Source organism: Carassius gibelio, chromosome B2 (genome assembly GCF_023724105.1).
Source record: "Carassius gibelio isolate Cgi1373 ecotype wild population from Czech Republic chromosome B2, carGib1.2-hapl.c, whole genome shotgun sequence".
NCBI lineage: Eukaryota > Metazoa > Chordata > Actinopteri > Cypriniformes > Cyprinidae > Carassius > Carassius gibelio.
This window is the reverse complement of record NC_068397.1, coordinates 23,232,122-23,258,987: the sequence shown is the minus strand read 5'-3', so window position 1 is coordinate 23,258,987 and position 26,866 is coordinate 23,232,122. Positions and strand designations below refer to the sequence as shown.

At 37.3% G+C, this 26,866-nt stretch overlaps 1 protein-coding gene and 1 pseudogene across 1 annotated transcript; both read right to left on the bottom strand.

The window, feature by feature from the left end:
* Nucleotides 1-13,867: 13,867 nt before the first annotated feature.
* On the bottom strand, nt 13,868-24,209 carry psmb5 (proteasome 20S subunit beta 5). The gene is made up of 3 exons (XM_052548840.1): nt 23,963-24,209; nt 22,054-22,360; nt 13,868-14,678 (listed from the first exon to the last, which is right to left on the bottom strand). Exons 1-3 carry the CDS (start codon nt 24,176-24,178, stop codon nt 14,392-14,394), a joined length of 810 nt encoding a protein of 269 aa, XP_052404800.1. The 5' UTR covers nt 24,179-24,209; the 3' UTR covers nt 13,868-14,391.
* An 881-nt stretch (nt 24,210-25,090) lies between these two features.
* On the bottom strand, nt 25,091-25,670 carry LOC127950643 (proteasome subunit beta type-11-like; annotated as a pseudogene).
* Nucleotides 25,671-26,866: the final 1,196 nt, after the last annotated feature.

Genomic DNA, 26,866 nt, shown 5'->3' with positions numbered 1-26,866 from the left:
GCCTTTTACCCTGTCATTTTGATAATGTGCACCTATTATGTTCTCTTCATCACTGATTGGCTTATTACTCTGTCAGTGCAATAAAGGCCACATTCATGTTGACATTCAGTCTACAAATAGGCCTGAATTGGTCCACTTTTAGAAAAACAATCTGTCACTGGGGCAATACCTTTTGCAAAGGTACCTTATTCACTTCTATAGGATGCATATTAGTTCCTTAAAGGTGTGTATTATTTGAAGTGTACATATTAATACCTTGATCAATAATGCTGTAATGCAAAAGTGCCTTTTGGTGTCCTGTACATAAATAACTCATTTGCCATGATATCTTAACATTAAAATGATTGTTATATTAGGCTAAGTTTTTATATTCATAACAAAAGCATTACTTGGCTCTTTAGATGCATTTTCTATATATATATATTTTTTTTTTGTATAAGAGGATGCATGTTATTTTGCTATGTCCCATGCTGATCATTAATTTTGAATGAGAGTGGAATATATTGAAATCATAAAGTTTTAAAATTTTATTCTCCTATTAATATTTTGTTAAACAATATTACTCAATTTTAGTGTTTTGAGCATTTTTTTTTTATTTCATACAAAAGAAGAGTTTGTCCATGTCCATTGAATGGTTGTCCACCCAAATAGGTAGCCTAATTCTGATACATACAATGGCTATCCATTATGACATGTAGCCATTTTTATATTCATGTAGCTTACATAGTAATAATCTATTACATTTTAATCTTTTATTGTTTAATTTTTAAAAATGTTTGTGCGCTGCTGCACGTCCCTCTGTGTAAGCAAAGTGAATGCGGCATTGTGGATCCGCCCAAAGGTGCATTTTTTTTTTTTTTTTATCTCTTCAGTGGCAAGGAATTTCAATGGCTGAGGTGAGTAAGTTGGTGACTTTTCAGCTGACAAATTTTATTTGTAAGAGCTTACTTACTTGCTTTGCCAAAGCTTAACATGTCCACCCTGTCTTCATAAGATATGCCAGAAGTGATTAGAATACAGGATTTTCAAAATATGTATGTTTAAATATACCAAATTCTCTTCAACAACTAGACTAACTATACAGCTAGTCAGTTTGTTTTATGCTGATTGAAGCTCAAAATGTCCACTCTCTCATTGTTCAAAAATGTCTACCCTGGTTGATTAAGGATGTAATTATATTATTTTTTTCAAAGTTGAATAAATGTTTTCAGTTGTCATACTTTGTCATCCTTTGTGTGTTCTGCATTATGTGTCCACCACATCATGTGCTGGTCCACCCTGCCATCTTGATATTTGACAATAATATTTTAAATAACAATTCAGTCATATCAATGTAATCCAGTGTGTTCAATAGCTAGGTGTGGGGGCAATAACATGCAAACAAAACTGCATCCAATATCACAGTTTTCTCTAAATAGGAAAAAATACATTTGCACTTTGTATGAGTTTCTTTAAAAAGGGTGGACATAGCTTATGGTTTATGCTTTAAATAATGGCCCTTAATTATCTAAAAAAAATTAATTATCAGTGGGAGCTCAGCTGTTTTTATAGTACTTAAAGGCACAGTATGTAAGATTTTCTTTTTATGAAAAAATCCAAAAACCACTAAAACAGTGTTGTATATTATGCTGACTTGTGTACTTGCATTATCCCAAATGTTACAAAGAATATTTAAATCCAGAGAAAAAAAGCAGACCGTGTCCATAGTGTCATTGTGTCACCTGCCAATGACATCAGAACCCCTCAATTTCTGGTTTTGTTTCGTTTTGAAGACATGGAAACACCAAAGACGCTTTAATATTGGTAAAAGTTCCGCTGCTTTCGAGCCTTGTTTTGCTTCAACGGCTTTTAGCCTTACCCTGTTTGATTCTTCTACGTTGATAAATCATTAGCTCATCCATGAATGTAATTTCTGTCCGAGTCCAGTCGGATTGCATCGGCTGTGGAGATGAAGACCACAACTTCCATGATTCCACACTGCATCATCAAACTATGTCTTTGTTTCTTTGTTTATTTTTAATACGCTCCCTCCAGTGGCGAAAATTATATATTGTGAATTTAGGAGTCTACTATTTATGGCATGATATAAAGCGAATGGGAAATTGAGACAAAAAATTGTGACCATGAATATGGTGATACTGACCCACCTGGGTATGTATTGGTACATTTTAAAAGGAAAATGTCTCAAGCCTTTGTATTTTTCTGAGATGGTGAAAATGGACAGACTAATTAAAGTAAACAACTCACCCACTCAGATACTGCCATGTTAAATGACTTGAAAAGATGATCTGAGAGTGAGGCGGTTTTAAGGAGAACTCAGCTGCACCTCTGTGCCTCCAATCAACATGACACCTGCAATGTTTTCCAAGGACTTATTGGCTAATGGTCTGAAAAGAGGAGGACAATTAATAATAACCAAACAAACAATCTCTACAAGAAATATGTATTATACAGTAATTTCAAAACCAAAAATAAATACAAATGTATGCATTACCATTCAAAAGTTTGTGGTCAGTAAGATTTTTTTGTATTATTATTTATTTAAAAGCCTTGGTAAACATGAGACTTCCTTCAAAAACATTTTAAAAAGTCTTACTAACCCCAACATTTTGAACGGTAGTGTGTTTTATGTATACATCTACAAAATAATAATGAATCATAATAATTAAATATTTACTTAGTTATTCGTATGGCTATTTAAAAAAAAATAAAAGCATATTTTTCCATGTGAATTTGTTTTAATATATTCATAATTATATAACAAATAGTGTTTATATAAAAATACTAAAATATTACCGTATCGGTTGATAGTGCCATTTCATTAGCCCAAAGAAAAACTGTAAACCTCCCTCAGCACTGCTTTCTGTCCTACAGATATGTGCTAGCATATATAAATGATAATATGGAGTCAGCTGAGAAAAAAACAGCACTGTTCTAGTTACGACCATTTGCATTCTATAAAGTATAACGCGCATGTTTAAAAGAAGAGTGTAAAATGTATCCCTCTGATCTCTGTACAAACCAAATATCACTCTTTATAGTTGCAGCCCAGCTATTTTAAACATGGCATCAATAATAAGGCAGAGAGTATAGAGAAGGCAAAAGCACTTATGAAATATAGAGTCAGAGGTGGAAACTCTGCTTCCCTCAGTGAAGAACAAGATGATTAGATCAGTCAATCACATTCCAGCTGCAGTGGGAATGAATGACACCACACTGAAATCATATACACAGTGAAAAATACCCAACCTAAATGTAGGTCAATATTCTTTAAGTGGCTCCATTAAGAATTTTAAATCACTTTCAAGGTGACTGGAAATGTGGAAGGATGGACCTAAAACTATATTTCCATGGCAACAATACTCTTACCAACAACTCCGTGCAACTCAATTTCACACAAAAGGGAAAACTAAGACCAAAGTTCACAGTAAAGTGCGAAGTGTATGATCCAAAACTTCACATCAAGGTCAGATGTCATCGTTCAGTAAGGCACTAGACACCACAGGTCACGGAAATAAAGTGTATCTTTAGCTAAGAGCACGTGTAGGTGTGCATATAAGCAAATTTGCGGACCGAGGCGCCACAATGTGCCCTTGAACAGACAAACAGTTCATGAGCAGACTGCTGAAAAAGGCCTTGGAGAGGCACTAGGGAAAGAACACCAGTGAACTGAATCATCACCATCACCATAATGAGAGGAGATCTGTCCTCTCTGAGAACGAGAGAGATCATAAAACGAGAAAGGGTGGGTAGAGAAGCGAGAGCGCGATGAAAGACAGAGATCCTAGGGAGAATAACCAAAAGGAGCCAAATAGAGACAAACACTGAGGTAGATAGAGGAGAAGCAAGACAGAAGATAAGGATGGCATATGTAGCTATTCAGGGATTCTGCTTCAGCGCTGACAAGACGACATTATAGGCTAGATAGCAAGTGGCAATATTCTAACACAGCTGGATATTCGAGCTAGTACTCGGTTACGCACAAAGAAAAGAATAGAAAAGCAAACGGAAAACAAGAGCAGCCAGGTAAACAGGATGTGCAGAGGACAGCAACATGGGCTTTCAAGGTAAAGGACGTGCCAAAAATACGCCTGAAATTTGCATAACACATTCCCGTACCTGAGCCTATTGTGTCCCATACAAAGTCAGTTGATTTCCATAACATGATCTATTCATTTCCACACCAGCCGATTGCGGAATAAGAATGATAGGAATCTAATCTTCTCACCCGTGATCCGCCGACCTTGTCATTCTTCCCAAATCCTTCACCCACCCCATCCCGTCCATTACTTCAACTTTCACACAATCCTCTACTAGATCCGTCAGTTATACCCAATCCTGTCCAGTGGCTGTCAATCACCTCCTTGACGTCCTGCCCACTAGAACATCCATCAGTGGTGGCAGACCGAATGCATCCCTTTCTCATTACCCTCAAGTCACGGGCCAGGAGAATTACAAGTGCAGCAATGGTGGAGGCCTGCAGCAGAAGGGAATGGATTGAGTAACGAGCTGGAAGGCCTTAATTAAGGCTGGTCCTCCACTGCCATGAGGAGGGTTGAGGCATTGATTAGCCTGAACAGGAGTGCAAGGGAGATGGCCGATGAGACAGGGCGCTCGGGGGAGATTAAGTAAGAAACTACAGGAAAGGAGAGGACTTCACGCCTCAGAGACTCAGGCCTTAGGTGAGCAGGATGCTGCTCTGCATATCTAACATCCCTGTCACAGCAGCCACAAAGATGTTAAACTATCCGAACTGGCGGAAGAAATGCACACTGTGCAAGTACACAGATGTGAATGTTTGGCCAAACAAATGGTGATGCTGTACCGTATGTATGTACATGTAGCAAAACGTCAGTATTTCACACTATCATATTTGGTATGCAAACATCTACTGTAAGGCCTCTAAGTTATCACCATGATCAAAACATTGCTGAAAAACCTGTTTACACAATCTCTTCTGTCTGTTTTTTAGCAAGTAAAAGGCCTTTTAGTAATTCTAATTTTCAAGTAATGGTACGTTTTTTTTTTACTGTGAAATCTTTACTTTTTTTTTTAATTTATATGCATTTAAAGAAAGTATTCTGCCATAATGATTTAAAGATTACATTGATTTACATCAAAAACTATTAAAAGCACCTTTGTACTTTTCTGATCTGCTGAGTTTACACAGTCCAGCGAGATGTCTAAGGTCACTGAATCAGAAACTCTTATTGGTCCCTAGATCTAGGTTGAAGAGAAAAGGCGACCGAGCTTTTGTCATAGCCGGCCCTAAATTGTGGAATAGTCTTCCAATCTCTATTAGAATAATTGCAACTGAATCGCTTTTTAAAATCAGGCTTAAAGCCTACCTCTTTGATAAGGCTTTTAGTGTATGAGCCAACAGGAGTTTTATGTCTATTATGTCTTAATCGTTTCTATGTATTCTGCGGTTTAAATTATATTGTTCAGCACAATGGTCAACCATCTTTGTTTAATTGAGCTTTAGGAAAAAAAAGCTAGCAATTTTTAATTTTACTATTTGGCCATTTTAATATGAGCAATTGAACCAAATTACGTTTTTGATCATTTTTGGCCTTTTACCTGGAGTATGAGCTCCGTATTTGCTTACATCATACTATGGGCCATAAAAGCATAATGTTTCAGATACTATACTCCAAAAAATACATATGGATATTTTATATACATATTTTGAATAAAGGATTGATAAATTGATCCATTTAAATTAAAATAAAAAATTCAGACAAATATCTCAAGTTTTACAGCTGGCGACAGATAATTTTGAAATCGATTATTTTTCAAAAAAATCAACTAGTTGTTGATTGCATTAGAGCGGATCTGAATGCAAGATCAAGTCAACCGAATTAATTGAGGTCTGGCATATGTCAGCATTTTGTTATGAAACTTTTAATAAAAAGTATGATGTCTGTTAAACCACGTGGCAAAATTCAGGTGACTATTTGAACTATTTTATGCATTTATGCATCAGTGCTCTGATCGAAAGTCAGAGAAATATCCTATTCACTCACCCGCCCCTCAAAAAATCTGGAAATTTGCCAAAAGTGGACAAAAGAGATTTGTGTGATCCGATCAACCAAATCTTAACACCAAGTGTAAACGGGGCCTTTGCCTCCATCCTGATGTTCTTTTTTTATTTCATGTTACATATCAGATAAAATGTTATATTACTCAAAGGACACCAGAAAAAAATTACATTTATTTGAAAGAAGGTGTCACCAATTACTTCTATTGCCTTTGTGGAAAAGTAACAGCTATTTGAAAGAAACAAACCAAGTTTTAGCAGGTCATTTGATTTACGGTTGAAATGAAATTGCATATATATTGAGTGAACTAACTTACATCGGAGTCAGAGCATAGTTTCTTGTACACAATGCCACACTTAAACACGATGACTGTAAAGTTTTGTTAGCTTATGTTCAATGCTCAAGAAAGAGAAAACAGAAACTGACTTCTTATAAGGGGTAAATACTTTTGATAGCTTTGCAAATAGGCAAAAGAAGAAAATAAATCATACATGTATACAGTCGCAAGACTCAGCAAGACTCTCTTTAAACTATGTTCTGCCATGATAGTATCATAGGGTGTTTGGGGCCTGAAAAATAACTAGGTTAAGAAATATTATTTGAGTTCTTCATGCATGCTAAACACATGTAAATAACTTCCATCACATATACTCAACCTATACGGGTAGAATAGCAAGTATATGGTAGCGGTGTTTTGCTCAGTTGGCTACTTTCCATAGCTAAGAGCAAAACGCCACACCATTCCTGTCCCACCAACCAGCCTTTGTGATTTAGCTTGATGCACAGCGCCGCATACCTTGTGACCCGCTGTGAAAAGCTATAAAGGGCTTTTTTGCCAGTCGTGTCCGTAGGGCATGCTTAAAAGGACACAGAGAGCAAAGTAACAAAAATACACAAAAGCAAAGTGACCACAGCCACAAACATCAGTCTTAAAGGCCGCTCCTCTGACAACGGCATCGCCCGCCTCACCAGCTCCCTCCCAGAGCCACCGCACTGCCACTTGAAATAGAGAAACTGATAATAAAACAGACATGCTGCATTTCAAGAGTCAAGTCATGAACACAGGTGAACCGCTTGAGCCACTCAGAAGACAGGTGATGACTAATGATGGATCTTTTTCCAGCTTCTTTATCATTATCATCGGAAACCTCTATCATCGAACACAATTTCACAGGCATTAGGCTTGACCAACAATCACAGATGTGTCTGCTCCTGCCTGCTGGGTGCATGGTGGTACATTTTATAATACATATTGCATAACAGTAGTTTTGGAATTCTGTAGGAATCTATAGTCAGTAATCATTGTGTATATATAGTGCTGCTTGAAAGTTTGTGAACCTTTTAGAACCCCCCAAAAATAATCAGATTTTCATGCAAGTCCTGAAAGTTGACCAAGAGTACCCAATCAAACAAATCTGATGAAAATATATATATTGTAATTTATTTATTCAGGAAAATGATCCAATATCACATATTTGTGAGAGGCAAATGTGAATCTCTAGAATTAGAGTCCATTCAGAGGTGTTTTTAATCAGTCAGATGACTATCAGGTGTCAGTGTGTGCCTTGTTTTATTTAACGAACAGGCATCTATCGAAGTTTGGTCATGTTTGTGGTAATGCATCATGGCACAAACAAATGAGATCTCGGAGGACCTCAGAAAAAGAGTTGATGTTGTTCATTAGGCTAGAAAAGCTTACAAAGCTCTAAAGAGTTTTGACTGTGTACAAATGGAGGAAATTCAAGACCACTGTTACCTTCCTCAGGAGTGGTCCACCAACAAAGAACACTCTAAAAGCAAGACCTGCAAAAGTCCACTAGGTTTCAAAGGACTGCAGGCAAACTTCTAAGCAGCTAAAGGCCTTTCTCATAATGGCTAATGTTAATGTCTAAGAGTCATCCTCAGGAGAACACGAAACAACAATGGTGTCCATGACAGAGTCGCATGAAGAAAGCCACTGCTCTCCAAAAAGAACATTGCTGCCCATCTGTAGTGTGCTAAAGATCATGTTGACAAGCCAGAGGAATACTGGAAAAATGTTTTGTGGATGGATGAGACCAAAATACAACATTTTGGTTTAAATTAGCAGCGTTATGTTAGGAGACAGAAAACACTGCATTCCAGCATAAAAACCTTGTCCCATCAGTGGAACGTGGTGGTAGTACCATGGTTTGGGCCTGTTTTGCTGCATCTGATCGAGGATGGCTTGCCTTCATTGATGGAACATTGAACATCTGTCCGAGAACTGAGTCTCAAGAGAAAGTGGGTCATCCAGCAAGACAACGACCCCAAGCACACAAGTCGTACCAAAGAATGGCTTAAGGACGACAAAGCTAATGTTTTGGAATGACTGAGTCAAATTCTGAACCTTAATCCAACTGAAATTTTGTGGAAGGACCAGAAGCAAACAGTTCATATGAGTAAATCCACCAACATCACATAGTTGAAGTGATTCTGTACTGAGGAATGGGCTAAAACTTCTACAAACCTTTGTGAAGGACTGATCAGCAATTCAGACCAATTCACATACTTATGCCACTCACAGACATTTAACATTTTAATTTTTATCAATAAATAAAGTAATTCTAAAGGGTTCACCAACTTTCAAGCAGCACTGTGTGTGTGTATACATACACACATATATATATATATATATATATATATATATATATATATATATATATATATATATATATATATATATATATATATATATATGTGTGTGTGTGTGTATACATATATATATATATATATATATATATATATATATATATATATATATATATATATATATATATATACACACACACACAGACACACACACACATTTATTTTTTCCTTTGATAAACAATCCTTGGTTGCCTTGTTTCACACTGTTCATATTTCACCCTGGGTAACTAATTAATCTAGTCAGTTTTCAAGATTTCACATTTATAAACCCTGAATTAAAGTTGTTATTTGCATATTTATACGGTTGATAACACTGATTGAACAAACACAGCATGGAGTGAGCATGCAAACAGTTTTAATAGCTGTTTGTCCATCTGTGAACATTTTGTAGATCCACTCTCGAAAATGCTCCGTCTTTGAAGACCTAAAGAAAGCACTTTGGTAGCACTTTATTTTACAGTCCTGTTTCTCATGTACATACTATGTACTTATTATAGTAATTACAATAACTATGTAATAACTAGGTACTAACCCTGAACCTACCCCTAACCCTACCCCATGTAGTTACCCTGTATTACCAGAACCTTCTTAGATGAATAAACTGCAAGTACACTATAAGTACATGTTAGTACACTTACTGTAAAATAAAGTGCAACCAAAATATTATTCCAGGTTCAGAACAAGTTAAGCTCAATTGATTGGCATAATGTTGATTTCAACACAAATCCTCTTGGCTCATATTTTCTTTAAAAAAAAAAAAACGATAATAATAATAAATCTAAGTCTCAGTGAGCAGTCAGAAACTGAGTGGGGCACTTACAGTAAAAATGAACGAGGCCAATCCATAAACATTAAAATACAGTTTTGATGGTATAGCGACATAATGTGAACAATATGTTCACATGATTTTATTGTAAGCAAAACAGCTTAATAATCTTTTCTGTGTGAATTTTACAACAACTATATGACAACATAATAGCCTATTGTAAAAGGATGATCTAAATGGTTTAACATCTGAATAAACAAGCTCTTTTCTGCATTTAAATCGTCCACAAATCTGCCTCAAAATGAGGGTGAAGACATGTCAACTAAGCTTAAGTTCTGTTTAACTCAATTTTCTTTAAATATAAAACATGAGGCAAAAATCATCTATATCGCTGCAATTAACATGTTTGGTGTTGCTGCACAGCATTTTTAACTTTTCCCCACAGATATGGAGACTAAACACAGCGTGAAAGCTACTTGTAGGCTTCATGAATATTAAATAAGATAAGTTCTGAGACTGTTATGATTGGTCTTGTCTCTAGGGCAGGGTTTCATAACCCAGGGTTAAAAACAGTGCTAACTCTGTTAATTAGAGGTATGAAATTCTGCTTTGCCCACATGAAATAGCCTAATATGTATTTGTCTATACAACGACATGAAAGACAGACAGACAGACAGATAGTTTTTACATTTATTTTAAAACGTTTTTCATTGGAATTAACAACACACCACAATTAATGAAACATTATTATGAAATGCAAGGAGAAGAAATGAGGATTGGGCGAACGGGACATGCAACAGTAATAACAAGACTGTGTCCGTCGCATGCAGAGATGAAAAACGGCACCTCTCACCGCGGGGCGAGCGGCAACCTCCTCACGTGCAGAGGGAGAGAGAAGGATGCACGAGGGGCACCAAACGCAATTACACGAGGTGCGAGCTCAAGGACTCGAAGCACGCTGATTACACAAAGATTCGAGAGTCTTTAGGTGGACACTGCACTGCACCGAGAGTGATTTCCTGCTAAACTGACCTCTCATTTGTTTTCGATCCAGAACAGCTGTGGAAGTGGGGGAAAAAATGATTTATTTTCCTATATTTAATCACAATCTTACATCACACCTCACTGTATCTTCCAGAATTACATTTTCCTTTAAGAGAAAACCACAACACATTTGAGGCTGAACCTGGCCACACTGGTGAAAAACAGTTTAATGGTTTGTTGGTATTAAGATTGTTTCCTAACCTGCAGTTGATAAAAAGAAAGCTGATTTTCAAAATTAAGATGGTTTAAGATCTCCCAGCCTGACTGACCCATGTGTCCAAAACCAAAAGAAAAATCTGCCAACTGACTAGTATGAAGGTGCGAACCTTGAAGGTTTTTCAGAATTTAGAAGGTTTCAGTTGGTCTGGTCTGAGATTATCACCTAGCCCAAAAAAAAATAAAAAAACAGATCAAGAAAACCTGAAGCACAGGGATCAGAGGGAAGATGATTTGCTGGTCTTAAACTGCATGGTCTTGCAGCCTGATCAGACTTGGAGATCACTTAACACCAGCAAACCATCTTAAGCCATTCTAAGATGTTCTCATCAAGGGTTCATTCTGTGAAATGCAAACAAATTCAGTTCAGAGCAGATCAAATTAAAGCAAGAGACGTATTACTTATACTATGGCCACCTGACAGATGGTGGCATGTGGGTGCATTGGGGTTATTTTCTGACACTGTGAAAATCATCTCGCTGGCACCTAACAAACTAACCAGCTGGTCTCTCTCACAATCCTATTCTTCGTTTTGGCTTTGGTTAAGATACAGTTTGAATATCCAAATCATTAGAGACTTACGTGGATTGTATCACAATGTTTGTTGAATCACAGGACAAATGGTGTGAAGATGTCCATAAATAACACCGACAAGCACGCTGCTACTGAAATTTCAAGTAGCTCTTCCTACATTTTTAAACCTTGAAGTGGAGGTTCATACAAATTACTCATGAGAGAGACAAATGGTAACTGTGTCATCAAGGCTAACCGGTGCTTCTCCCATCGCAATGCACCCAACAAGAATTTTTAGCAAAAATGTGTGTTAATTGCATTTTCTAAAAGCTAACTATTATGGATAATTAAAGTAGATGCTTGATGAGTATTCAAAATGCTTTCAAGAGTGACCTGCCCAACATCTCATTTCACCACTTAAAACGAATACGTGTTCGATGCTGCAGATGTTCTGCAACTAAATGACTTCAAAAATATGATTAACAAATGTGATTTGTCTCATCTCTTCATTTTCTCCAAGCAAAGTAATGGAGAAGAACTCCCCATTTACATTTATTGGAATCCCATTTGCTTTCCATCTGCTAACTAGCCACCTGTGAAACTAGTTTTTAACAATCACTGGGGCTCAGGGCAACCACATCATCCCATAGCCTTTATTAGTGTTTATTTTCTGCTATAAAACTACTGAGGGGGGCTATAGCAAACCCTTGCATTGTAAAACAACATGATAGAGTATATTTGGTGATGGGAAACTAGGTGGTGCCAAAATGAAAATCCGAAATAAATTCCCCCACTAATTAAAAAAAGACATCCAAGGACTAAATCCACAGACCCAAAAGCCGGAGGACAATTGCAGAACAGCACAAAATACTATCACTATTTTCCCTGGCAGCTTAAGGTGTTAGAGATTGTTTACTTCAGTTCAGCCAGCGCAAGCACTAATAGCCCACAAGACCGATGCAGACACAGACACAATGCACTATTTGCATCTCTAAAGTACTATTACAAAGCAGCAATGGCAAGAAGGAAAAGGTAAGACATTTAATTCAGGGCCTCAGGCAAAAGTGAAGAGGAAAAAATTCACAGTTCCTGTGCTGATGGAGACAAATGGGCAACAAATCCAATTACCAAAAAAAAAAATTTTTTTTAAAACCCATCATTAAAAGGTTCACCTATAAAACTATAATCCAGTGCCCACAAAATGCAGTTGGACACAATATATGAAAAGAACTGTGTTGGATATAGGCTTCAGCCCCCACAACCTGGGAAGAAAAAGAAGACAGATACTTAGGGCCCAGAGGCTGAGAGGGACCCACAATGATGTCCTTAGGCTGGCCTGAATGAGATTGACACCCCCTACTGAATATTATTAATTCTTTTATAATTACATATAGGGGTTCCAATTTAAGAGCATATATGTTTATTTGGGTGCTTTTCATAGAAAATATTGACAAATTCCAAGACATTATTGAGGCAAAACATGATGGTGATATTTCAAGCTTCATCTGCTCCCTAAGTAGGAAAATCCCCTAAGGAATTTACATACGGGTCAAGGGGCATGATTAATTACGTTAATTTTTGCAAACACATTTTTGTATGCAATTAATCAATTTAATTAACAGCCCTAATTTGATAAAATATCAAACCAAGTGACATTTATTTTAATGAAAAATAGCACAAACACACTAAATAAGTATGGATTTTAAATTATAGTATAGCAAATATACTCTTGAAATTAAAGACATTGGTACTTAGATGACTGGCTCTATACCCATCACAGTATTATTTGAATATCTACCATGGACTAAGCCTGAGATATTTCCTACAGTATTACTGCTGTAATTCGGACATTTTTTTAATAAATAGAAATTAGGTTGATTTTTTGTGACATTTTGTGTTTCTAGGATATCCTTGATTATATGTTTTTAATAAACAATAGTTACCGAAGGGTTTGTGTTATTTGTCAAGTTGTGTGTGTAAAGAATTATGTATACAATATATATTATAGGGACCAATTCTCACCTTTAAGAATTTAATCAACAGGTTTATATATTCATAAATAATAAATGGTAGAACTTTAATATAGGGCCCAATTCTCACTGTTAACTAGTTGCTTATTAACATGACTATTATTAACATATTGGCTGTTTATTAGTACTTATAAAGCACATATCCTACTTGACCATTTTCTACATTCCTAATCCTACCCAATATCTAAACTTAAAAACAACCTTACTAACTATTAATAACCAGCAAGTTAGGAGTTCATTGAGGCAACAGTCATAGTTATTGGTTTGTTAATAGCAAGAATTGGACCTGAAAATAAAGTGTGACCAAAAAACTTTAAGACATTCTGCCGACCCCACTGATATGAGCTTATGGGGAAAAAAATACCTAAACGTAACTGAAAAAATGGACAGGAAAAGTAGTTCTGAGATAAATTTGCTGGCACGGTGCAGATGCAGCTGGTTTGATATTTTGTTATCTAATGCAATGGCATTCATACATCAACTGCGACTTAAAATTCGAAATACATTTTGGGGTCACTGCACAAACAACTGTCAAAACACTTACCAACCGATTCATCAGGATCAAGAGGAAAAAAATAACACTTAGATAGCAAAAATCCAAGGTTTATTGAGAGCAGGTTTAGCAACTGTGGTATCTGCAGATACAAGAAAGATGAGAAGAGCAGAAGCCAACTCCTACTCAATGAGAGATGGCCAACTGGAGTTTTGGCTAGTCACGATGTCCATTGGGATACAGCGCCTCCTTATTTAATAATCACAAACAACAAGTGGAACTGCAATGGCTTGGGGTTGTAATACTAGTGAAACTGGTTGAAAACTCAAAATATTATGTGTGAGCAAAAAACAGAAACTTGTCTAACTTCAAGAGATGAGAGGTAGAGAGAAAGAGAGAGAGGGAGCAAGACAGCCTTGCTCATGTTCTCATGAACAGACGAGCCAGATCTTACAAAAGTGTTGGCATTAACTTTCTTGGAAGCAGATCTGATTTCATTAAGTTAACCAAAGTGCCTTTTAAGATATATCACTAATTTTTAATTCATTCCTCCCTTTTGAAACCCAACTACCTCTGTGGCCTTTTTCCTCTTCCTTTTTCTCCTCCCAACCACTCCTTCTATGCTTTCTCACTCTGGTATTTAATGTGCAACTGAAGCACATCTTCCTGCGAGACCCTTTCCCAGCCATCGCTGTGGACACGGTAGAGGTTGACTTGGCCTCCGCTGTAGGCGTCACGGTAAGTAGCTTGGTAGATGGCGCGGCGGCCCAGGTCGCATGCTTCTTCTACAGTCAGGTCATGGCGAAGACCACTGTCGACAACACCGTAGGCGTACATGGATCCCGAACCAACTGCGAACAGGTCTCCGCACACTCGGTTGCCCTCAGAGTCCACATAGTAGAGCCCTGCGATCAGAGGAAAGCAAAAGGAAGAGGAAGAAAAAAGACCATCAGCACTGCTTTACGTCCTGCTGTGTTAAAAAGGCAGGCGCCTCCACGGAAGATGAAAGTGTAAAAAAAAAGAAAAAAAAAAAAAGAAAAACCCTTCAGAGAAAATTCAGTAGATCGATGTAATGTTATGAACACAAGGTTATAAATAATGTTCTGAACAATACAAGGTCAAATCCTTCTCGGTGAGTACATGTGAGAAAAGGAATCATGGGAAACGGGTGGTTGGCTATTTTTTCTGACAGCTGGATGCTTGGTAGCAGGACTTTGGTCTGGGGGGTACCTAGGGGCTTCAGCATGAAAGCAGGTAAAAAAAAAAAAAAACAGGAAGAGTTACAGAAGGAGAGCTTATATTTAGCTAATATTTAGTAGGCTAAGGACAAGCTGGAATGGGCAAACATAGCATCTACCCTGGGGCACCGCCTGAGGTGCTATTGATCGCTCTAAAAACAACAGAATTAATTATTGATCTAAACCTGAAGATCCGACCTCTCACCAAACATGATAGACGAGGCAGATCAACATCGGTGAACTGATGGGTCACTGAATGGTCCAGCTGCAGATCACATCAAGGTTTCAAGTGTCCGTGAGGCTGAGCAATGACGAAGCTCACTCCTACAGTCCCGGTGACTAAATCCCATCTGTGCACCAGCAGAACCAGGCTGCAGATGGACTGTTAACCGGATAGTTCACCCAAAAATTTATTGTCATCATTTACTCACCCTTTGGAACTCAAAAGGCATTCTGAAGAATTTTTTTTCTTTCATGTTCTGCAGAGGAAAGAGAGTCGTCCTGTTTTGTAACCACATGACAGTGAGTAAATGACTTTCTGGACGAGAGGGTGATTTTAGCTGTGGCCTAATGGCTTGAGAGTTGGACTTGTAGCCCGAAGGTGCTGGCGGGGTCGGGGTTAATGAACAGCTCTCTCTTCCACCCTCAAAACCCATGGCTGAAGTGCCCTTGAGCAAGGCACTAAACCCCCAGTTGCTCCTCGGGCGCTGGATCTATAGCTGCCCACTGCTCCGCACGTGTGTTCACTTCTCACTACTGTGTACTTGGATAGGTTAAATGCAGAGCATGAATTCAGAGTATGGGTTACCATACTTGGCAAATGTCATGACTTTTCACTTTTACTAAATTATTTTTTAAACTAACATATCTCGACCTTTGCAATGACTGAATGATTTTCATTCTTGATAAAGTTACAAAATGTCCGTTTTAAATGAAAAGTTCACCCAAAAATGAAGATTTGCTAAGAATGTTCTCACCCTCAGGCCATCCAAGAGTTCTTCTCTCATAAAAACATCACAATATTCCAAAACATTCCACTCAAATCAATTATGGTGTATTCACACCAAATGCCAATTTAATTATTTTTACAAGAAGATTACATACAAAGCAAGGGACGCGATTGGCATATTTGCTTCACGTTTGGTGTGAACACCGATTCATGTCTTTTATCATGACATTTTTTAAACTTCAAACCATTGCTTCCATCTAAAATATAAAACTCCTCGTATTATTGAAATGTGATGTGCAAAAAAACAAGATGGACTTTTTCACTGACGGAAGCATTATTATAGATTACAGACAGGTATGTTTTGCCAGAAGCATTGGTATAAAGGTAAAACACTTATAATTTGTTTCATACAAATACAGTAACTGAAAAACTGAAGTCATGTTGTGGAAGATTGAGATATTTGTATCAGTTGGTTGGAGTCTCATTCTGATTGCACCCATTCACTGTAGAGGATCTATGGGTGAGCAAGTGATAATGCTAAATTTCTCCAAATCTCTTTAGAAGACAAACTCATCTACATCTTGGATGGCTTGAGGGTGAGTAAATTTTCAGCAAATGTGACACCAAACCCCCTCAAGAAAGAAGAAAACTCTTGTGCTCACTGTTTACAACTGTGACAATGATAATGATCAACTTAATGCTGGATATTTAAAAGTATGTGAAGCACACTGCATAGACTCTTCATGGCTAAAAACATCATTCTTCAGTGATGCATGCCAGTCTGTTATTGTTGGAACTTTAACTTTGCATTGTCACACCACTAAACATGACGCGGAACAAATCAAACTGGGATTGGTTGCTTTACATGTTGGTCAGACAGGCTCTTAGGTCTTGGCTAATGAAAGCTGCTAGAGTGCATACCTTCTGCCATCTGTCTGAAGGTCTGGGTACGACAGACTAGTTTGAAGATAACTAGCATTGAAAACGCAATCTGAAACTTCCTTTTGTACTCTAAACTTTAAATATAGTTCAAGGACCCCAAATTGGCTCAGAGAGACATTTTAAGGACAATCTTAGGAAGTGAGGCACAGAAGTCTTCAACAAGCAAATTACACCCTCTGTACGCATCGTTAGCGCGACCTGATAATCGTTACAGCACTCTGAATACATGCAGGGTAATTTACCATTTTGTAGAGCCAAGTGTGACGACTAAAAACAGGTTAAAAATGCAATAGGACGTCTCTTTCACCCGCAAGGCACCGGTTCTCATTAAGAGTGGAGTGCGAGAGTACTTCAGCAGTCTGGGATTTTTTTTTTTTTTTTTTCATACAACACCTGGGATCATTTTATCACACAACGGACGTCGCATGCTACCTGCGTCGCTGAAAAAGGGTGGGGAACAAAAGGAGGCACTTGAATTTGCGAGCCCTCGTAAAGCAGAGGCGCTGAAGCGGGAGCGATGTCGAGATGTTACGACAGCCTGGCTCCTTGCACTCCATCACAAAGGTGACAGGCAGTTAGATGTGCTAGACTAAAAGTGTGGCTGTCTGCATGCATGAATGGCAACTTCAAGACAAAAGGAAGGCATATACACAGGTGATTGGCTGACTGCTTTGCTGATTGTCACACAGCCATGGTTGGTTAAGAGTGCCGCTGATGAGAGCAGCTGCTCAGAAAGCAAAGCAACTCTGTGTACAGACGTCGAAGCATGCATGCACATCTGCAGTCCACGTCTACACAACATGAAAAGGTGCCAGTTGAAAGAGCTTCATACGTCTTTGAGATAGTGGTCCTGCTGATATTTGCAGCTCCTGGCAGGACAGAAGATGTCTATACTTTCACAGTTAGTGCACAACAAGCTATCAGAGTACAAATTGCAAGTAGATACAAAATGAATGTGTAATGTAGAAATATAAAGAAAGATAATATAGATCATAACGGTTGCTTTACCAGGAACCGGATCACTTTTGAAACACATGAACTACCAGTGTGTCACGTCGTGCTTCTACACACCTGTCTCTCAACATGCAGCTCATGTAACATCACAGAAGGGCAAAAAGTAATTTTTGTTCACTGTTCCTTGCTGATTGAATGATCTACCCAACCCTGTTCAGAACACAGAATCCCTAACAATATTCAAGAGAGAGCTAAAAACTAATCTCTTCTGAAAACTGGGAAGAAAACGTCTCTTACTCTTCTCTAGTGTGCACTATTCTAAAAGATATATGAAACTTTGTATTCCATGCACTTGTGGTGTTTAATTGGCTCTCCTTATGATCAATCGCTTGCTGTATTCCTCACTTGTAAGCCACTTTGGATAAAAGCATCTGCTAAATGAATTAATTCAAATATGACCACTTCATATAATGCATGCTGGCAACGGTGTTATTTGTAGCACATTTAACATTTACGTTTTCAGTTTAACTTTTAATACTATAAGTTTTAGCGATTTTGATTCATAAAAAAAATAATTAGTTTAATAAAAACAGATAAAATTCATACATGCATATACACACACGTACGTGTGTGTGTGTGTGTGGCCTTCTGATCCTGCATAGACCCCAATGGAACTACCATGTTCAATGTAGTGAGGACTTATGGCATTTTCCACTGCATGGTACGGCACGGTTCAGTTCACTTTTGGGGGGTTTTCCACTAGGTACAGTACTTGGTACTTTTTTAGTACCACCTCGGTTGAGGTTCCAAGTGAACCGTACAGTTACCAAATGTGACATTTAAACTCTGCTGATCACGGATTTGCCGGAGAGAGAATCGTCACAACCTGCGTCACTGAACTTGCGACAAAAAAAAAGAACCGTTATTTTTAAATCAGCACAGTCAGCAAAGGATCAAACGCAAATGTTTTGAAAAAGTGCAACCAAAAGACAACCCAAACGTTTCGGAAGTACAGACATTCTTCTCGTTGACAGAGGAGTGGATCCAGCAAGAGCTTGATGGGGTGACACGGAATTAAAAAGTTTTGTTTAGGAGTCGCGGCAGTAAAGGCGCCGCAACTATAACAACACGCAAATAATCCCACCCACTGCCATTCACAAGAGCATCACATGGTATTCAAATATCTTAACTTGTGTTCAAAGGATTAACGATGATCTTACAGGTTTGGAATGACATAAGGGTGAGTAATGACAAAACATTAATTTTTGGGGAAACTAGCCCTTTAATTGTTAACCGACTCCAAGTAGAACTTTTGGACCTAACTGTGACTGAATCACAAACTGGACCCCAGTTACATGCATTTTGCACTGTCCACTTGTTGTCAGATCACTTGACATGAATTTTGATACTAGAGCACATAACTCAACCAGCAAAGAGATCATGCATCAGTAGAACTACACTAACACAGGCTAAAACTCTGGGGCAACGATGGCGGTCTCACCAGTTGCACCACCTTAAATTTTATTAATCACCATCTTCGTCAGAATCATCTCACTTTTTATTTTTTTACCAAATTTATTCCTGTCAGCAAACAATCAGTTTATCACGGGAATAAGAGTGCCAGACACTGTTACCACAGTCAGTGTGGTCTGTTTAATCAAGATTGATCTAATTTGCAGAACATTTACCTCTCTATTGAATCACAACGCATTGTAACCGCCAGTACCACTATCGAACTTCTAACAGCAATCATTACTTGCAAAATTGATTGGAAGATTTACCACATACTTATGTTTCCCTGCCAGGCAAAGGTTGTTTTTTTTTTGGGACCATGCTAGTCTGTGTCACCGCATAAACCCCAATTGATCTAGCTGACGGGATTTTGCATGCGATCTTACTGCCCTGGCTGAGAGCCGCGTCCATCATTGTGTTGCTCCCTCCTGGCCCACAGTCACTGGCATATTGATTTCCCATTACAGTGTCACTGTGCAGGGCCTCTTTAAACACATCGGCTGTGATGTAGAGTGTTTACAGCACCCCAGTGTCTACAATTGAGGGGGATGCATCACTATCAGAGAGCACTGTGTCGCCATCTGGTGGAACTGGCTAAAACGATTCCCTAGTTTGCACACTCATGCTCACAAACTGCATTTTGTAGCAGTAATTCATCTTTGTCTTTCTGAGTCAGTTTTGCTTCATTTAGGCATGCACACCTCATGTTAGGAAGAAACAAAATGAACTGAAAATGGGCAGAGTTCACCATTAAGACCGTTAGATTAAAAGCCTCTTAAGCAATAAATGCAATGTCCAATTAAAAAAAATGGACATCAATCATGGTCTAGAAAAGCAAAGGTCTTGGGAGTCCATTAATGTGCAAGTTTGTGATTCATCTCAAAAACAAAGTCATGGTGCTGCATATTAAAACCAGTTTCCGGCTACTGCTGGAGACTGGCAGGAAATTATGGTGATAGAGCTATTTCAGCAGAAAGGCAGGGTCAAATCAGCAGAGAAAATAATCACATAATTTGTCCCCATGCCAACTGCAGCAATCAGTCAAAACACAAATGTCACAAAAAAAGGTCCCCTCTGACAGTCTTTTACACCGCAAAGCTATTGCAGATGCAGACCGATTACAGCTGGAATGTTTCTGATCAATGCTTTTGATGGAAGCAGAAAGGAATCTAAAGCAGAGAACACCATTAATTAAAAGCAAATATTATTGTAAATAGCATTATGAAATATGTAATTAGCATAATCCCAGAGCTCACAGAAAAATGTTAAAAGAGAATATTACACAGGTCGGATGTATGAATAGCTGTGGAACATTTCATTTGACATAAAATGGTTATTTATTCTTTCCTTTTTGTCTTAGAAATTATAATATGGATTAATAACAAAATCAATAACAATATCAAAGCATATCTGAAAAAAGAAACACATAAGCAGTACTAAATGTTATCAGCATATAAATTATGTAGCCTACATTTCTATTATACATAATATAATAAAATTATATTATATAATAAAGTTAATTATATTATAAAATTATATTATATATAATAAATTATATAATACATTAACATACCTGTACATATGTATTATATAAGCATAAGAAGCTTAGTAAATCTATCATATTAATTGTATGCCAGGGTTGTGCTGATAAATGATAATGTCATGTATCCATGATAGTCAAGAGATATCGCTGATGCCTCTGATGAAAGCCAGACATTTGTTATTATTATCACCATCATCAGGCTAGTAATACTATCTAATTAATATTAGGGCTTATTTGTTCCACCTCTGCTCGTTTTCTGTAGTTGCTTTTAGAATAACTGAGGTAATATAAGCATAACAATTAGTAGCTTACAATGTTTCTTTTAAATTTTTATGTTAAATACAAATTCAGCAATAAAACTAAGTAAATAAATAATTACATTAAGTTTGCATTATAATTTTTGTATATGTGATCTCACATGCTGATGGTAGGACAATGAAAATTGAGAATATTACCCAACACTGTTATATACATTTTACCAGTATGTATTATGTAAATATCTAGCCAAATAAAGTGTAAATAAAGGGTAAAGTGTTCCGGCAATTGTTCTCGGGTCGCTAGATTTTGCACTTTCACTGCCAGTGATTACCAGAGATATGTGCGTGCTTTCACACACAACCCTTAAATATCTCGTAACGACACGTGACATCAGGGCGTGACGTGTTTATGTACGAGTCGAAAACGTTAGGCACGTTATACTTTCACTGAAGTTGGCGAACGATCTCGGCGTCAGCACGGAAAGTGAGGAACTAACTGATCTCTGCTTCATTACAGTTTGCACATATTTTTCCGTCGCGAATGTTGATCTTCCTTCAAAACAGCCGGTAAAAGAGTCACGCATTAACGTGCGTCATCACTTCGACACAGCATTAGATCTGGCTTTTCTTCAAACAGCGCTCGTCCCGGGATTGAACCCGGCAATGTTACTAGGTCCCCATCCCGGGTTCAATGCCGGAATCAATCCCAGGACATGTTTGCTTTCGCACAGAAGGCGACCCGGTAATGTTCCGGCAATTTGCCGGGTTCGACGTGCAGTGTGAAAGGGGCTTTATACAGGTTTGGAACAACTTGAGGGTGATTAAATGATGACAGAACTTTTATTTTTGGATGAACTGTCCCTTTAAAACATGCATATTATTCACCTGGTCCTCTTTTGTCCCAGCCGCAGACCATTGTGCCCATGCTGAGGCCCATGCCTTTGTACTGATACACCATGTTAGCCAGTAGCTTGGAGGCAGCCGCCACTGAAATGCGCTCTTTGTTGCGCAGCTCATAGATGCGACACTGCCTGGCCAGCAGACGCTCCCAGAAGCTGCAGTCCGCGGCTCCTCCAGCCATGGTGCCAAGCAGGTACGGGTTGATTTCAATCACCTTCTTCACGGTCTGTGAAGCAATGTAGGAACCAGCTGTTGCTCTGGAATCCACAGCCACAATGACGCCATGCTGAAACTGGAGAGACGTGGGATGGGATGGCAATTAATATTTTCCTCATTAATTTATAAAAAATTGTTGTTACAAAATTGGAAAAACGTAGATACCCCAGGGTTAGATAAATGGAAAAATGTAATGAAGTATTACCTAAATATTGAGAAAGCTCTGTCAGTGGATAAAAATAAACAAAAACAGTTTAATTTTGTGTGGAAACCAATTTTTGATGCTCTGTAATTAGCCCAATGCTAGATCTGCTTAACTCAAATCTGTATTTTAATTTATAGGTTTGTAAATTTAATATGGTAATACTAACATATCTTCTTTTTTTTTTTCTTTTTTTCTCCCTCTTAACAGTTACTCGGAGCACCAGTAGTATAGTGTGTGTGTGTGTGTGTGTGTGTGTGTCTGAATGATTTATTATTATTATATTACTATTAATGTTAGTGTGACTTGTCCTGTGTGTTGTAACTTATCTGGAATGTCTAAATAGTTGTCTGATTTGTCTTGTCTGTTGTCTTTTGTCTAATAAAAGAGAAAAGAGAAAAGGAAAAAGAAAAGAGAGATGTATGTATAAGGCGAAGGGGAGTGTTCCTTGTGTTAAATCTAATTTTTTTTTTTTTCTCCCCTATTGTATAGAGGTTATTGTTAAGTACTGGTAAACATTTGAATGAACTTGGCTGGAAAACCAGGTTGATTATTGTACAATCTCTCTGTTTTCTTTGTATTTGCATAATAAAAAACAATTATAAAAAAAAAAGAAAAAAAGAAACTGGAGAGACGTGAAAAATATAACCGTGATCCATGCAAATTTAAAATTAATTGAGAAAAAGACAACTTAGTATTATATCTGAATTTACATTCTATTATTGTTCATTCTATTACTTTGCAATGACAAAATGCTGATGTAGAATGACTTTTAATCTAAAAATGAATCAAGTAGTCAAGGTTTGGCTGGTTAGTGTTGTACAGTTTGATGGGTAGATTATGAAACAAAACCATTGGGTTCTAGAAATCATTCTTCTCTGTTGAGAGCCATTAAAAAGTTGCGATGTACAGATTCATTTTTTCATGCATAAATCACTTATATTAACCTACAGAAGGTTTAACCAATTCTTTTTTTGTAAAAATTATCTCAAATGCATAAAAGAAAAATACATTGTCCTGTCAGAAGTTTTCACATCACTATAATAAAGCAGTCTCTTCAGACTTAAATAGAACAACACTTGATGATATTAACAAAGTCAGAATTAGTTTGTTCTAACTAATAGACTAGCACGGGCTTATGAATAATCTATATTCAATATTGAAATCAATCTCCATTTAAACATTCATACAGACATTTACACACATTAAAGCTCTATAAAGACGTTTTAATTGTTTATAAAACGCGTTAAATGATTAAACTGCTGTACTTAGCGACTGTGAGTAACTAATAGACTCTTGCTCTTCTGTCTACCATTCAGACTTCTTTTCATTACAAACATTGTATAAACATAGCAGTTTTATAAAAGACACAAGATTCTGCATGTCATAACAGTTATATATGAATAGATTTTAATTGTAAGATGGAGTAAATTGTTTTTAAACTGCCCAAATTAGCCGCTAGCTAAACGAACTCACTTTGAATGCTAAGGTGGTCGTGCCGTGAAGAAACTCGATTTTTCTCTCCGGTTCATCCCCTTCACCCAGCGGTTTCACAGCGAAATTCAGACTATCATCCACCGCTTCTCCAAACCCGAGATCTGCCTGTTTTAGGCCACAACCGTGCGCAAAAGGCTGGTTAAAACTATCTGCAAAATCCGCAGACTCACTCCTCAACACATTAGAAAGGGCCATGTTTAGATAATAGGCAGAAGCGGCGTTCTGCTTCTTGTGTGTTACGTGTTGAAGACGCAAACGACAGTGGCGCCACGTCGCCATCTAACGCCTGGGATGAATGACAGTAACAAAACACTTGTTTGAAGCTATTTAATTTTTATGCCTAAACTACTCATACAAGTGGCTGACACTTTGTAATTTGTCATAGTTACAGTTTTTGGTTTGAATTTTTTTTAAATAAAAACACTACAGTAATTGAATGTCACAACTTGATAAGTGCTTACACTGACACCATTCCTAACATTGTCAAAAATTTAGTATTTATCATGTATTTGAGGGATACCTCACAGTTTTACCAAAAAAACCTTTTGTTTTATATAAAATTAAATAAAAATAAAAACCATACCAATGTAAGTTTAAAATCACTTCTTTTTTTATAACCAGTGGCTTCCTAAAAACACTTTTAATGAGGAAAAAAGACAAAAAGATTACTATTAGTAGGCCTATGGGTCTCTGAGGAATGGGTTTTATTTATTTATTGACAATCTTTACTGCTATCATATTGTTAAAAATCGGTTGTATCATTGATTTCTCAAAATAGTCATACATTAATTTCTATACATGGCAACATTTATTGCACATGTAGACTACATTGCCAATTATTGTACACAGACTTAATTTGTTGGCTCATGTTAATAAATAAAAAAAGTGGAATAACAATATCAAGGAAAATCCAGTTTGTTTTGCCTATATTACAATTGTTTATCTGAAAAAATGCATTGTATTGACAACTATTACATTTTTTGGTTGAAATACAGTTTATGAAAACATAGTTTCTTTCCCTGTGCATTGTGGATTCTTTTTTATCTGTACTATCAAGTGGACGCCTGACATTGTTCTACTCACAACTGCTATTTCTGTCCATCACACTCACATTCCATCCATGTACTTTTGTATTCCCACAGTTTGTGTTCCTATCCGCAGTGTACTGAATATATCACCTTCTCCTAGCTCACCCTCCTCTCTTTTCTGTCTCTCTTTCTCCCTCTCCTTGATCTTCTTCTTTTTCTCTTTCAGATCTACTCTGGCTCTGCGTCGCCAGCCATGGGCAGTGATGTGGAAAAGGTCTACATTATTTCCAGAGTAGGCATCCCAGTGAATGTCTCTGAAAACAGCGTCCCGGGCCAGTGCCACTGCCTCATTCAAAGTCATCCCCCATCTCCAGCCATCATCAAGCACAGCGTACACATAGGACAACCCTCCCTCAGCATACTGATATTATCTCTTCTTTCAGTTGCAGGCCATCACTGCAAATATACTATACCAAGGGACCAGACTGTCCTCCAAAAGTAGACAGAACATTTTTTGTACTTTGATCTGACACAGCTGGATCTTTTAAAATCTTCTGCTCATTTACAGAGGCCATTTTCACACTACTTAGAGCTGAATCTGAAATTGTGGATATGCCGGTATCCTGCTCCATTGCTTCCTTAACATCTGCAATTTCCATGCAGGAATTCAGGGTTTCCCAAGTTTCTTTTTCATCCCATACTTGACGATCTGTTTTTTCTACTGCACTGCCTAGGCGGGGAAAGAAAATGAAAAAGCACCATCTCTGTCAAACTCAGATGCTGTCTTCTACATGTATCCCATCTCATTTGGTGGGTAAGTGCATAGGCTGGTGTCATCAAGGGTGTCTAGGAAACCACAAACATCTTGAAGAATGATTTTCTTTTTATAGTGAGATAACGGCTTGTAAGTTGCTCCAGCGTGAGCTTTGGAAGCTGCACTTACAGAGAAGACCCCTCTGAGACAAGGATTTTTATAGGAGGAGGAAAGTATTCACACCCACACACATACATGCACATGTGATGTCTCAGCAAAAATCTTTGCTATACTAGGCTGTATCCGATATGATGCTTCTGAGGTACAACAGTGAAGCGACTCTCAAACATAATCATGAAAATGCTGAGATGAGAGGATAATGAGTCAAAGCTCACAAATTATTTTCAAAAAGGTTTATAGTTGAATACACCATATAATAACATTAAATTAAAAAAAAATGTGTAACTTATTATAAAACAATTTATTGATTTGATTTGGGACATGCTTTTGTTTATGGGTGTATATGCTAGTCTTTTTTCAAAATTTACAAATATTCAACTACAATCATTACAATAAAGTATTTTACATGGTGGAACAGCAATGGTTTAAGATTGTATGGTTTTGATTCATAAATTATTTCCTAGAACCAGGCTCTAAACAAAGTGTAATGCAGGTCACATGCTGGACAACAAGAAGAGGTATATCTTTAAAATTGTTTATACAATTATAACATTGTTTATAAAATTACAATACTCACTGAAAATGTTGTTTTTATTTCTATTTTATTTTATGATATCAACAATGATTGACTGTCATAAAACTGATTTCATTCAATTGTTTTAAAATCAGTATTTGATGGGTAGATTTAAATATAAGTATTTAAATATAAGTGATTTCTTGTTAACAATTTGGTACATTTCTAATATTCTGGGGTAAGAGATTTGAGTAATTAATTCAGTAATTTGGAAAGCTATTCTGCTTCAGGCAACAGTGCTCTAAAGCCTTCCAATATTATTTGTAAAATTCCAGGGCAAAATCCATTAGGCACGCGGGTTTAATCTAAATATAAGCAGCGATCAATTTAATTAAAATAACTCGTTG

Bases quoted from the DNA above. Each gene is read 5' to 3' on its own strand.
- psmb5 (XM_052548840.1), bottom strand. From the start codon at position 24,178: ATGGCCCTTTCTAATGTGTTGAGGAGTGAGTCTGCGGATTTTGCAGAT. The intron at 22,361-23,962 runs GTGAGTTCGTTT...ACGTCTCTCCAG, and splicing joins CGACCACCTTAGCATTCAAA to TTTCAGCATGGCGTCATTGT. The intron at 14,679-22,053 runs GTGAATAATATG...CTCTGATCGCAG, and splicing joins CTGGGACAAAAGAGGACCAG to GGCTCTACTATGTGGACTCT.